The following is a 12,207-nucleotide window of genomic DNA, read 5'->3' on the forward strand; positions in this document are numbered from 1 at the left end:
TAAATAATCGAAAATATTTTCCACAGGGGAGGAAGGAAATGGTACAATACTTGTCGCGAGGAGGCGTCACGATACAAGGTGCACAAAGTGCATTTATCGGCTGTGAAGTGAAGACTCCTCCTGTCCTGATTACACGGGGCCTTTTTTAGAAATAATTTATTTAAATATAAGTTATTAATTATTAACTAATTTCATCAATATAAATTAGTTTTTAAATGAGAAAACCATATTGGAGGTAGCTATACTTTTTTTTAATTTTCAATTTGGTACCTATGTGTTTTTTGTTCTTAACTAAATATTTATTTTTCCTCTATTAACATCATTAATCCTTATGTAGAGACTAAAAATCAATAGAACAAAGTTATAAGAGCTAATGTTGTTAAAAAGATAAAATTAAATGTTTAATTAAAGGGAAAAAAACACATAGGTACCAAATTAAAAATGAAGAGAAAGTATAGATACCTTCAATATGGTTTTTCCTTTTTAAATTTAAGACGGTTATAGCTTATTAATTGAGATTTAATGTTAAAAAGATTTACTGAAGTTCCTCTACCTATATCATTTAAGCCCAAGGCAAATTTGAAAAAAAATTATTCCTCCAATCCTTAATATAAAACTTAATTAATTAATTTAAATAGATTAAAAATATTAGTTAAATTAGTGAATATGATATTTTTTTCTAAAACATTTTAAATATCTTTTTTAATTCCTTCCTCCTCTTCTGTTTGATTATTTTTAAAAGAATATTAATAGGATTATTTCTAAAAAAATTAATAAATATATAAAATAAATCTTATATATAATACTAATATCAACGTTTTAATTAAGTTCAACTTTAAGTAAGTACTAGAGTAGTATAATTCTGTTTTTTAAAACCAAGATGAAGAGGGATTCATTCAGGCCCAAAAAAGAAGAGGGATTCAAACTCACGGTAATTTTAAACCTTTTGTTAGTAGTCAAAGTTAGTTTGACTCGCCAGTGGGGTCTGATGGGAACGCGCATGGTTTGGGCTTCTGGCCCATTGCGTTGAAGAGTCGGAAGAATGACAGATTCCGCGCGATTCCAAGCTGAGGAATATAATTTTTTTTAAAAAAATGGTTTTTCTTTTGAAAGAATTGCTTTATAAAATTCTAAATAAGAACTATAATTATTAAAATCTCAATGGCAACAGAGAATATTAGCTTGTAATGACAAGTTTAAGAGTAACAAATCTTCTCGCTCATTATTCAAACTTTTTGGTAGTTATTTACATTTTTTGAGACGTAATAGTAATTCTCACTAATTTTTTTTTTACAAAAAAACCTTTTTATAATTTTTAACACTATGTAAGGTTCTATTTTATTTTTTAATTTTATAATGTATCCTTTTAATTGTCTAGCTCTAGTGCTATTGAGAAAAAGATAGTAATATTAAAATTTTAAATATCAACAAAACATTCTCAAATACTTATATATTAGTTTTAAATTTTTTAAAAATAATAATAATAATTGGTATAGTAAATCATTTGAAACTGAGAGGATTAAGATTGGAGGATTCAAAAAATTCTTTTCAAAATAAGCAATCAAATTAAACTAAAATTTTGTACAAGTTTGAGATGCAAAGATAAATTTTTATCCTTTTTAAATACTGCATGTAGTTTTTAATATAAAAATTCAATAATTAATTTTTAAATATTAAATTTTTTTATTAAATTAGTTATTTATAATAAATGAATATTATCTTTTTTAAAATACCCTTTCGCAATTGTATGCATTAAAATAGTAACTCTTTAACATGTATTAAACTAAATCTCTAATAATTCTTATATTTAGATAGGATATTTCAATTCATTAACATTTGAAAATTTAAATTTAAGCCCCTCAATCTTTCACATTTTTATCATCGATCCATTACCGTTAATTTACCATATTTTATTGACAAAAATTACCATCTTAGATCAATAGAAGCATGCTCATCAAAGTGTGACCAGCTCCATACATGCATTTTGAGGAGCACAATACCTACCTTTACAAGCATTTCAGAATGAAAACTTAGAAGGGACTTTCGATCCTATCAAACGCAATTTAGATAAAACTCTCCTTTTTGATCGCATTCACCTAATCATTTCCCTTCAAACTATCCACGATTCTAATAGAATAAAAAGGTGAAAAATGCTTAGACAATTCAATGCCAAACGCCACGAACCATGTGTGCTGGTGGGAAAACAGATTCCTGTCCTGAGAAGATTATCCATCACTTGTGAGTATGAAAGCTAGAACAACTATGGCAAGTGCGAAGAACATTGTCGCTAAAGTAAACAACCATGGATATTGTTCCTTGGAACTCAGATTCTTGTTCTCTTCACCAGATAACCCAATGTCTTTCAGAAGGTCTCTCACTTCATCCATGTCTGAATCCTTCGCGGCTTGGATTAGTTTACGTTGAATTTTCTTGAGCTTACTCAGCTTCGCATCAGCTTGTTTTGACCAGATGAAACCTGTCACCTTCCACAAGAGAATCCCCACATAGATGGCTACGATGCAGTCTACAGAGTAGTGATGGCGTTCTCTTACTTCTCTTTGAGCACTGTGTAGTAAAAGAAGCCATATGAATGCTGAACTAAAACCTCCATAAGCTTCCTGCAAGAAGTTTTAGAATTTTAAAATATAGAGAAGAAAATGTCTCTTGAAGCCACAAAGAGATTAAGGACTTGTTTGGATTAATGTCTTCAAACCAACTTTTGTAAACTGAAGTTGAAATAAAAAATTAGTTAATTTAATATGATTTATGTTTGGATATAATTTTATATGAAAGTCAGTTTGACATAAAATTATTTAGATGTACATTACAAAGTCAATTTTAGAAGGTTCAAATGTGAAAAAAGGTCAAAAACCAAAAAGCCAAAAACTATAAAAAGTTGCTTCAATGCTTTAGGCAAAAAAGCTACTCCCTCCGATCTTAAATATAAAAGCTAGTTAACTGATTTAAATAAATTAAAAAAATTAGTTAAGTTAGTTATTTATAATAAATAAGTATTGTCTTTCTTAAAATGCGTTTGATAATCATATGTATTAACTAGAACTACCAGTCGATGAAACCTACAACATGCGCAACTATTACAAAAACTATTTGGAAAAAAAGACAGACAAAGTAGATTATAGTTTTATATTTAGAATCAAATTGAATGTCAAGCTATCTCTTATATTAAAGACCGAAGGTAGTAGTTGTTTAAAACATAATGTCAAACATTATCTTCCCGTGTCAGTTAGCTTTTTGATTCAAAAAGTCAGTTTTGGTTTGATTCAAAAGTTCAGTTTTCATGACCAAAACGCAATGCCAAACAAGCTCTAAATAACAAAGTCTTGCAGTAAGGCTACATATCATACCGTCCAAGCCATAGCTGTAAGTACAGCAACAAGCATGTGGCCACTATATATGAGGTCATTGCACCCACCTTCAGCTTTTTTCAAGAGATGGTACCATTTTGATCCTTCTAAGGCTGTAGGTCGGAGAAAATCAATTAAGAAGTTCATCTTACCCCAATCGGGCTGGTAATCAACAGTAGGTTTTCCAATGTCAACTGTGAAAGAACAACACGTTGATTATTTGCAGGATTTTCAGTAGAAAGAAAATACCTATAAAAGTGGACAGACTCCTAGAGATGCAAAACAAGAAATTGATGATAGATTATTTACCCAGTTATCCATCATTAGAGTTAAAATGATTGAAACTTAACAATTTCAGGTTTAAGAAAAACTGGAATACAATCTAAAATTATATAACTAATAAGAATCTCATGATCAGAATTTTAAATAACTACATCATGTAAACCATTGGATCATATTTTTCTTACAGCAAAATATCAGAAAAGAATGAGGAGGAATTTTGAAAAGGCTTTATAGACGGTATTCTTCTTCTATAGTTCATACATCCACCAAGATAACAGGACAAGCACAAATACAGGCAAGCACATACAGATAATCATATCCGCATGCACAAATTCATCCCCGAGGGAAAAAAACAGTCCAGGGAGTACTGGAACCGTGCCTAATAGGCACTACTATCAACTATCGGGTAAAGCTGAAAATCCACATCCAATTTAAAAAAAAAAAAAATTATCAGTCGCAAGTAGGTAGGGTATTGATACATTGAAGGCAGCACTGAATTAACACCCCAAGCGTAAATCAGCTTAAAGTTTCATAAACATCAATTTTAGGAGAAATTACTAAAATCAAATGGACTAATGCACTGCATACCATAAGCTAAATCTTGCTTAATCAACTGGCTGATAGCATGATGGTCCGAAGAATAAGGAACATAATATTTCTGAGCCCAAAGATGAGGATAAGCTGGAATTCTGTACTTCATAGTGGCACACCAAGGCCTCGCTGATGGCACAATTGTAGACGTAAAAGTTATAACACGAAGAAGGCGACCAATCGCCATTGTAAACATATATCTTGCACCTAGTCCAAAGCCTGGAGCTTTTACAGAGTCAAACAAAACAGAGAATGCCAGCATCATAAACAACATCAGGTAATGGTGTAGTCCAACAATACGTGCTCTTAATATGTCAACAATTAATTGAGGAAGCTTCTCATTTAATGCCAGGAGCAACCACTGGCCAGTGTCGGGCAGTGGTGGTGTATTACTGTCAGAAGTGAAAGAAGAAAATCAGTATCAATCTTTTATATGGAAACACTGAAGGAGTTTAAGCATTGCCTATGTGAAATAGGCTGAACATATCATATCGCTTAAGAAAAGAAACAGGTATAAGTAAGCAGTAATTACGAATAAGTTGGTTATCTCAAAAGTTCTATTGTTGAAGAAGATCTTGAACCCAGTACGAGTAGCACAGACCATTTTCATTTGAAAATCACAATAAACAGCTTAACAATTTTGCTAGGTGGTTCAATAAGGAACTATTGCAGGCCTAAACATTGAAGGTGGCTACACTCTAAAAAAAAATTATACTGCGCATTGGAACCTAGTTGAAGCTCCTACTGCAGAAAGCTTGCCAATTACTCATAACTTCTTTAAAATAATGAAAGCAGTCTCGGCCCCTGATGAGAACCAGCAATAGGGTTATTTTATCTTTATTTTATTGTGAGATTAGGAGTATTCTCCGACAGCAGCAAAGACTAATCTTCCTCGGAATATAAAGAGCAAAAGGTAAGCCTCTCCTAATTTGGTTTGCTCCGTACACTAAGCCTAGGAATTGAAACTCTAACCACTTGTTTAAGGGACAAGTGCCCCTACTATTCATGCTAGTCTGACCTGGATTTTAAATAGTCATTTTAATTAGGATATTTAGATGAGCTTTTAAATGAATTTAGCCGCATTAAGACTTGTAAGCTTAATATTGTTACTCTATCTTATTTTGGATTACACCATTTTATCTTGGTTTCAACGCTCTGGGCTCCATAAAATAGGCCTTAGGTTTAGTTTGATGTAGAGCTTTTCACCTATTGAATATAATTGAGAATTTGCTTTCATTCTCTCCCTATCTCTCTCTAATTCTCCCTCATTTCTTTCTATCTCTTCCTCCTTCTTAGCCTTCCCCATTTCTACCTTGTCCTACATCAATCTCTCACATATGATAGACGCTCTAAAGTTGCAACTTCCACGTTGAACTAGAACTGACCATGATAATGTTTAATCATTTGGAGGAAACTTTATTTTGCTTTGATTTAGTATACTGAAATATTAAGAGTATGCTGCAAAAAGATACAAAGTAAACAAAAAACTCACTGATTTTATCACTGCCAATGATAGTCCCAAATAAGCCTGGGTCCTCTCAGATGTAACTTTATCAGACCACTTGAAAAATAAGATCTCATCATCAAATCAATTTCACCTCAAGGCAACGGAGATTAGTGGCTAAGAGTTAAAATCAAATCTATGGACAGAGACCTAAAACTTCATAAAGTTTATATTGAAACCATCAAATTTAAAATGAGAGCATTCTTGAAGATCAAAGCACAGACTCTGGAAACTAATTAACTAAATGAGACAAGCCCATGCTAGAAACGTAAATACATACTAAACTCACTATCATGGTTAGACTGTCATATTGTGGTCACTAATACAATAGGTCAGAGCTGCTTTTAGTTATTGACTACAACTGAAACGAAAGAAACTAGTTAAGCTCCTCATCCAAGATTGGTCTTAGAACCATATTTCTAACCAGATTTAAGAATCGCCGATAATTTATCCTAAATGAGATACATCAGCCTTAAAAAAGGGGGGAAAGAAGAGAACATATCGACGCTTCAAAATGCATCGTATTTACACGCAATTTGAAGTGTTTTGTCAGATACAATACGAGTGGCAAGTTGATCAGAAAATCGCATTAGTCTACATATTCAGTCAGAGGTAAGAGGTAGCCAAGATTACGTATTGCACTGAGGCTCAAGGAAACGCACCACAAGACGAGGACCGAACTGCACTCTATAAAGCGAAAATGAAACCAAATTGATACGCATATCATACATTTCGTACTACGATAACTGAAAATGAAGTTAATTTAATCCCATTAACGAAGCAATGACCATAACAGATACCAGAAAGAGAAAGACACCTTTACCGGTGCCAATCGAGGCCGAGCACGGCAGTGACAGAGCGAACGGAGATAACTTCCACAAGGAAAGCTGAAAGCATGAAGACCATGGAAGCGACGAACGGAATCGCCGCACGAAATTCAGCGGACCAGTGCTTGTAGAAGGGGATGCGAGATATGGCAATCAAAGCAAGGAGGAACCACAGAGCCGGTTGCAGCCGCGAGTGCCAGGTCGGCGATATATGACGGAGGTAATCGATGGCGATGTAGGACATAGCGGCGATGCCCAAGCCACCAGATCTGGCCGCCGGCCATCGCATGGTTTAGATGAAACAAAGATACTCAGTGGACTGTCGAATGTCAAGTGCGTCTTTGTGAACAGGGAGTGCCGAAGATGACCCACTGGAACTGGAAAAAGGCATCGTTGGCGTCTCGGTTTGAAAATTTGCAGTTTGTCGGGAGGGGGAAAAAAATCCCCAATAAATTCAGTTAAAATATCAAAATTTAAAATTAGGTTTATATTTTGAACAAATTCCTAATCGGGATCAAAAGCCTTATTAAAAGTCTAGAATGCCACATTACAATTAAAATACTAGTTGTTACCTTTACTTTTTTTAAGGACTTTTTTTTTGTTACATTTATATTTTTCTCCTATAAATTTTTTTTTCTGCATGACAAATTCTTTTCCTAAAATATAAAAATACTAAATTTTTACTAAGTGACAGAAAATTACAAGACAATTATTAATCCATATTAATAATTACTCCAATAATCTAATCAATCAAACAGTGTATGCCACTGTTAGATTTTAATTTTTGATTGGTTAAAATTCTACCCAATTTAATGTTGATCCATCCTCCATATACATAATAATATGCACAAACATGTACACTTGAAAAACTAGTGAACTCGCAGCGGTGGAGGATCATAGTGTATAATCATTTTGTTTTGAAATAATCAAAGAAAAAGGTATGTGCTGGTCATAAAGAAATAGAAAAATATTTGAAAAGCCATTACATTAAAGATCAAAGAAAAAAAATGGACCATTTGACCCCTTATTCGGACTAGAACTTTTTACAAATTGATTAGGGTGCTGAAATAATTATTTTCATATTGTAGGAAAAGAATTTATTATGGATTTATTATGGATTGAGGATAGTGTTGTAATTTCATGTCATCTACTATGGATTTATTATTTTCATATTGTAGGAAAAGAATTTGTGGGGGAGAAAAGTATAGAAGTAACAACTCATTTTAATTATAGGCATTTTGAACTTTTAACAATATTTATAAATTAATTTGTAGAAAGTAAAAACCTGATTTTGAATTTTAGTATTTCAACTGGATTTGATTAGGATTCTCTTAAAAAAAGTTACTTTTTTCTCTCTTTATTTTTATTAATTACACATCAGATTACACATTTTTTCCTACTTATTTCCTCACCTATACTCTCTACATAAATAAAAATATTTTTAAAAAATAAAATATATTTTTATATATTTATTATTTTCACTTAATTTTGACTAATTGTTTTTATATATAAGAATAAAAGGAATATAAAATAGCTAAAATAAATAAACTCAGAATAAATAGAAGTTTGATTTATTTTATAAGCTCAAAGGATGACACAAGCTATTGGGATTGAAAAAATGATAGTTAGGACACATAACAAGAGTTATTAACTTATCCATGATTAGTTGCTCTAATGATAATGCCACCTCCTATATTTAGATGAAGTCTTAAAGTTGAGTTTAGTGTTAACATATTTGTGCTACATAATATTAGTCTGCATTTTTTTTTTAATTGAAGCATGATTTGTCATTTGATTAAAGTACATTTTCTTCATTGATTTCTTTTTAAATTTCTATATCAAAGTTAGTATTTCTTTAGTTAAATAACGAGTAAGAATTTTATATCTAATGATCAATTCTTTTACATACTAATTTTGTTTTAATTAAAGATGTATGCATATAATTAATTTTTTATTAGAAAAAACTAGCATGTGCTTCTCCTGGTCAAGCTGTCTAATTTCATGAACATAATTATAAACAACCAATGCATAAATAGCACTTGAACTTCTTTAAATTGCAATATCGCTAACATTGAAAGTCGTTGACATACAAATACATTGAATTATAAATCACCCCAAATTTCCAAAAATCTCCTTATACAAAACATTTGTTGTTGTGTTTTTGTTATTACTACCATTATCATCTAATGTGATCTTCAAACCTTCCATAGACCTAACTCTGGACAAGACAACATATAATTGAGCAAAAGCAAGTACGGGCTTTGTCAAAAGTAATCCAACATTTCTTAGTGATTGGTATTGAGTTTTGTTGATTGTCATGGTAAAAGATAGTGTAACTAGGAATTGCCTTCTCTTCATGTGGAAGGGTCATCTACTCATAGATAGGTTTATGTCCATCCTATGTAGCAAAACCTTTTGATTAGGTTTAGATCCATTCGAAGTAATTGCTTCAATAACATTTCTCCCCAATTGTGATATGTGTAATCATGTTCCATTACAAAGGCTTGAAGCTTGATCAATGTTCCTTAACAACATAATAGGTGCTCCTACTTTCAATATCAGCTTATGCAATGGTAAACCTAAGTGGTGAATTGTATTCAAGAATTCAGTTGTATACAGGTTGTCAAAATTGTTGCTATCTTCCAAAGATATATATCATGTCGCAATTGATAAACTCATATGCATCATCTGGTAATAAAGAGCACATGTGCTCATTAATTTGATTTACATGCTCCAGAGTTAGGGCCAGTGCAACTCTATCATTGAAGTATTCATTACTAGAGATATTTTCCGATAGATTAGGATAAGTTGAACAAACAACTGCCTTCACTGGATTTGAGTATCTTGTGCTTAACAATTCAGGTGGTATTTGAATCCCTGAAATTTCATTTTTTTTTTTCTCCAAGTCAACCATCACCAACATCTAACAACCATTTTGAAAACTTTTATAATTTTAGGGTGCCGTCCGATGAAGAATTAGAATTCAAATGCATGTTCCTTGTCAATTAAAATACCGTGCAATAATCCCAAAAGTGTGAAGAGCTAATATATGCGTTCACAATATTCACTCGAGTACCTCTGGGATAATAGGTAACATCTGATGAAAATTACCACCCATAACAATGCGTTTCCCACTAAAGGGTTTAGGACAATACATGATGTCATTAAATGTCCGATCAAAAACTTCCATGTAATATCATGGAATCATTAGAGCTTCATCCCAAATAACTAGCTTTTTCCTCTTAATTAGTTTTAACAGTGGAAAATTTTGCTTTATAGAGCAAACGGAGAACTCCTTAACTTGGATAGGAATAGTGAACCTAGAATGAACTATTCTATTAGAGGGTAATTAAGTTGTTACAATACCACTTGATGCAATAGTCAAGACTATCACCAACAGCACGCAATGTCAATGTCAAAGCATTCTAGAGGAATGTTTTTCTAGTGCCATCATACCCATAAATAAAGAAGAAACCATTGCTATGATGTTCTATCCTAGATATAATTGTCTTAAAAATGATGCTTTGCTCTTTATTTAGTGCATGGATTAGCTTCTAGGACTTTACTTGAAGTGCATCACGATCGTAATTCAATTCTTTTAAAATAAGATGATTTGACATATCTAGAGGCTCAAAATTTTTTGGAAGCGGCATTGAAGGGAAGTCAGGAGAAGTTTTGTTGCTATTTTCTTTTAGCAAATGATGAATTTCTAATAAGGTAGTTTGTTCCTTATCATTCATAGAAGCATAATGCCCTATATGAATTTGATGCATGAATCAATTATGTGTAATTGGCATAAATACTTATATATAATAATTAACACATAAGAAAATTCACTTACTTGAAAATTTTGAATCATTTGGAGGAATGTATAATAAATTTTTAGACAACAATGATGAAGTCTCCTTCCAAACATTGTGCAAAAAGTTGAGGCAATAACAAAGTAGCATACTTACAAACATTCTTCTTAATAAAGGTCCAGAAGCCCATGATGATGCCTCTCTTATTGCACTTATGTATTCCTTGTCATCACCCAATAATCCAAGTGCAAAACATGCATGCCTAAAAGTTGGGTGGGTAACCTTATAAAAAAAAAATTGGATGGATAACACCTACTGTTTTAATCTCATTAAATGACATAGAGCCTCTCACTTTTATTAAGAGTATCCGCAAGTAATATAACTCTCTCAAGGTTGGTGAAGCATATGTAATCCTTCTTATTGAGAATCTTCTTTCTCTTATTTTCTATTATCTTTTATCCCTTTGATAAACAAAATGATTAGATAACTCTGTATAAGTAAGAGTCCTAGCAAAGTCATCCTTTGAATTCGTTTTAATCAATGCGAGAAATTGTGATTGACAAACTCTTAGTTTTTTTAGCAATTTAGCAACATAATCATAATTACAGAAGATAACACTTTATTGATTAAGGAGATGAAAGCTTAACCTTTCAATATATAGATAGCAGTGACGTATTTCAAATCCAAATACTCTCCATGAAGCTTCATACACACACACACACACAAAATTATAGTATTGTCGTATCTCATCAAATACTATTACCCCATTGTCATCAAATATCCTAGTAACAACTCTATCATTTCTTTTATTTATATGCTTGAACAACTACTTAATTGTAATTGATTGATTACATTTCTCCACATTGATATGAGCTTGAAATTTACGTAACAATGAAAGATTATAAGACACAACATACTGGTTATCTAAAGGAGTGGACTTGATCTCTATTATTCTACTATCATTTTTACGTCTATAAGTACGATAACCATCCTCATCAATTGTCGTGTGCTCATTAAACTTTTTGAAAAAGTACTTATTGCATTTGTTATCTTTCATACATGGTGACTTAGGGTTACTTGTACCACATAGTCTATAGATTGGGAAATTTTTCACCAACTCATGTAACAAAAAGGAAGATTGCTTGTTAGGAATTTATGCAAATTTAATTTTGTCAACATCTATAGGATCCTATAGCTCGTCTCTTCGATCAAGGAATAACAATATATATATGGGCATGACAATCCTTTATTCTGAAACTCAACTATGTATAACTTTGAAAGAAAACAAAAATGTAATTTATATCCATAAGCTTATATTATTTAACATAATTAACCACATTAACTTCAATAATCTAAGAACTAATATACCTATATGAATTTTTTCAAATATCTTCTCTTTGATGATTCTTAATAAAGATTGCAACTTCATTTTGAAAACTCTACATAAAATATTTGGTTTATCATAGGGGTGCAATGCATGTTTTTGGTAAACTCTAGTAATTTCTGACTAGGTAGAATTGCAAGTGAAAGTTATAAAGATATCTGGATATCCAGCCCATCTATATGAGCCCATTGCATCTTAGTAATTTTGGATCATGTAATGTGCTCCTTTAGTGAATGTAAAAGGTAGTATTATGTGCCTTTTAGTTGATGAAGTGTCTCTTTTCCCAATTATTAAAGCATTTGACAATCCTTGGTATAAATCAACTCTTAATTTTTTTTTTATGAGTCTTCACCTAAAGCAATCTTTGAGACTCAATCATTGTGTAACCATCAACCACAAACTATTGCAACAACCTTTGTGCATGTAGTAATACAAATGATTCATTTTCACTTAC

The 12,207-nt window shown here is 31.8% G+C and overlaps 1 protein-coding gene across 1 annotated transcript; it reads right to left on the reverse strand.

The window, feature by feature from the left end:
• Positions 1 to 1,889: 1,889 nt before the first annotated feature.
• Positions 1,890 to 6,937, reverse strand: LOC114716425 (uncharacterized). Its single transcript, XM_028901430.1, has 4 exons — positions 6,566 to 6,937; positions 4,236 to 4,630; positions 3,366 to 3,559; positions 1,890 to 2,618 (listed from the first exon to the last, which is right to left on the reverse strand). Exons 1-4 carry the CDS (start codon positions 6,856 to 6,858, stop codon positions 2,226 to 2,228), a joined length of 1,275 nt encoding a protein of 424 aa, XP_028757263.1. The 5' UTR covers positions 6,859 to 6,937; the 3' UTR covers positions 1,890 to 2,225.
• Between the last annotated feature and the right edge of the window lie 5,270 nt (positions 6,938 to 12,207).

The sequence above is a fragment of the Neltuma alba genome, unplaced genomic scaffold (assembly GCF_004799145.2).
Source record: "Neltuma alba isolate B1F8T4 unplaced genomic scaffold, ASM479914v2 tig00011656_pilon, whole genome shotgun sequence".
In the NCBI taxonomy this organism is placed as follows: domain Eukaryota; kingdom Viridiplantae; phylum Streptophyta; class Magnoliopsida; order Fabales; family Fabaceae; genus Neltuma; species Neltuma alba.

What these genes read in the sequence shown, in the direction of transcription:
- LOC114716425 (XM_028901430.1), bottom strand. Translation starts at nt 6,858, where the DNA reads ATGCGATGGCCGGCGGCCAGATCTGGTGGCTTGGGCATCGCCGCTATG. An exon ending in TAAGCAAGATTTAGCTTATG is followed by an intron (nt 3,560 to 4,235) that starts GTATGCAGTGCA and finishes GTTCTTTCACAG; the next exon opens with TTGACATTGGAAAACCTACT. An exon ending in TTACAGCTATGGCTTGGACG is followed by an intron (nt 2,619 to 3,365) that starts GTATGATATGTA and finishes AACTTCTTGCAG; the next exon opens with GAAGCTTATGGAGGTTTTAG.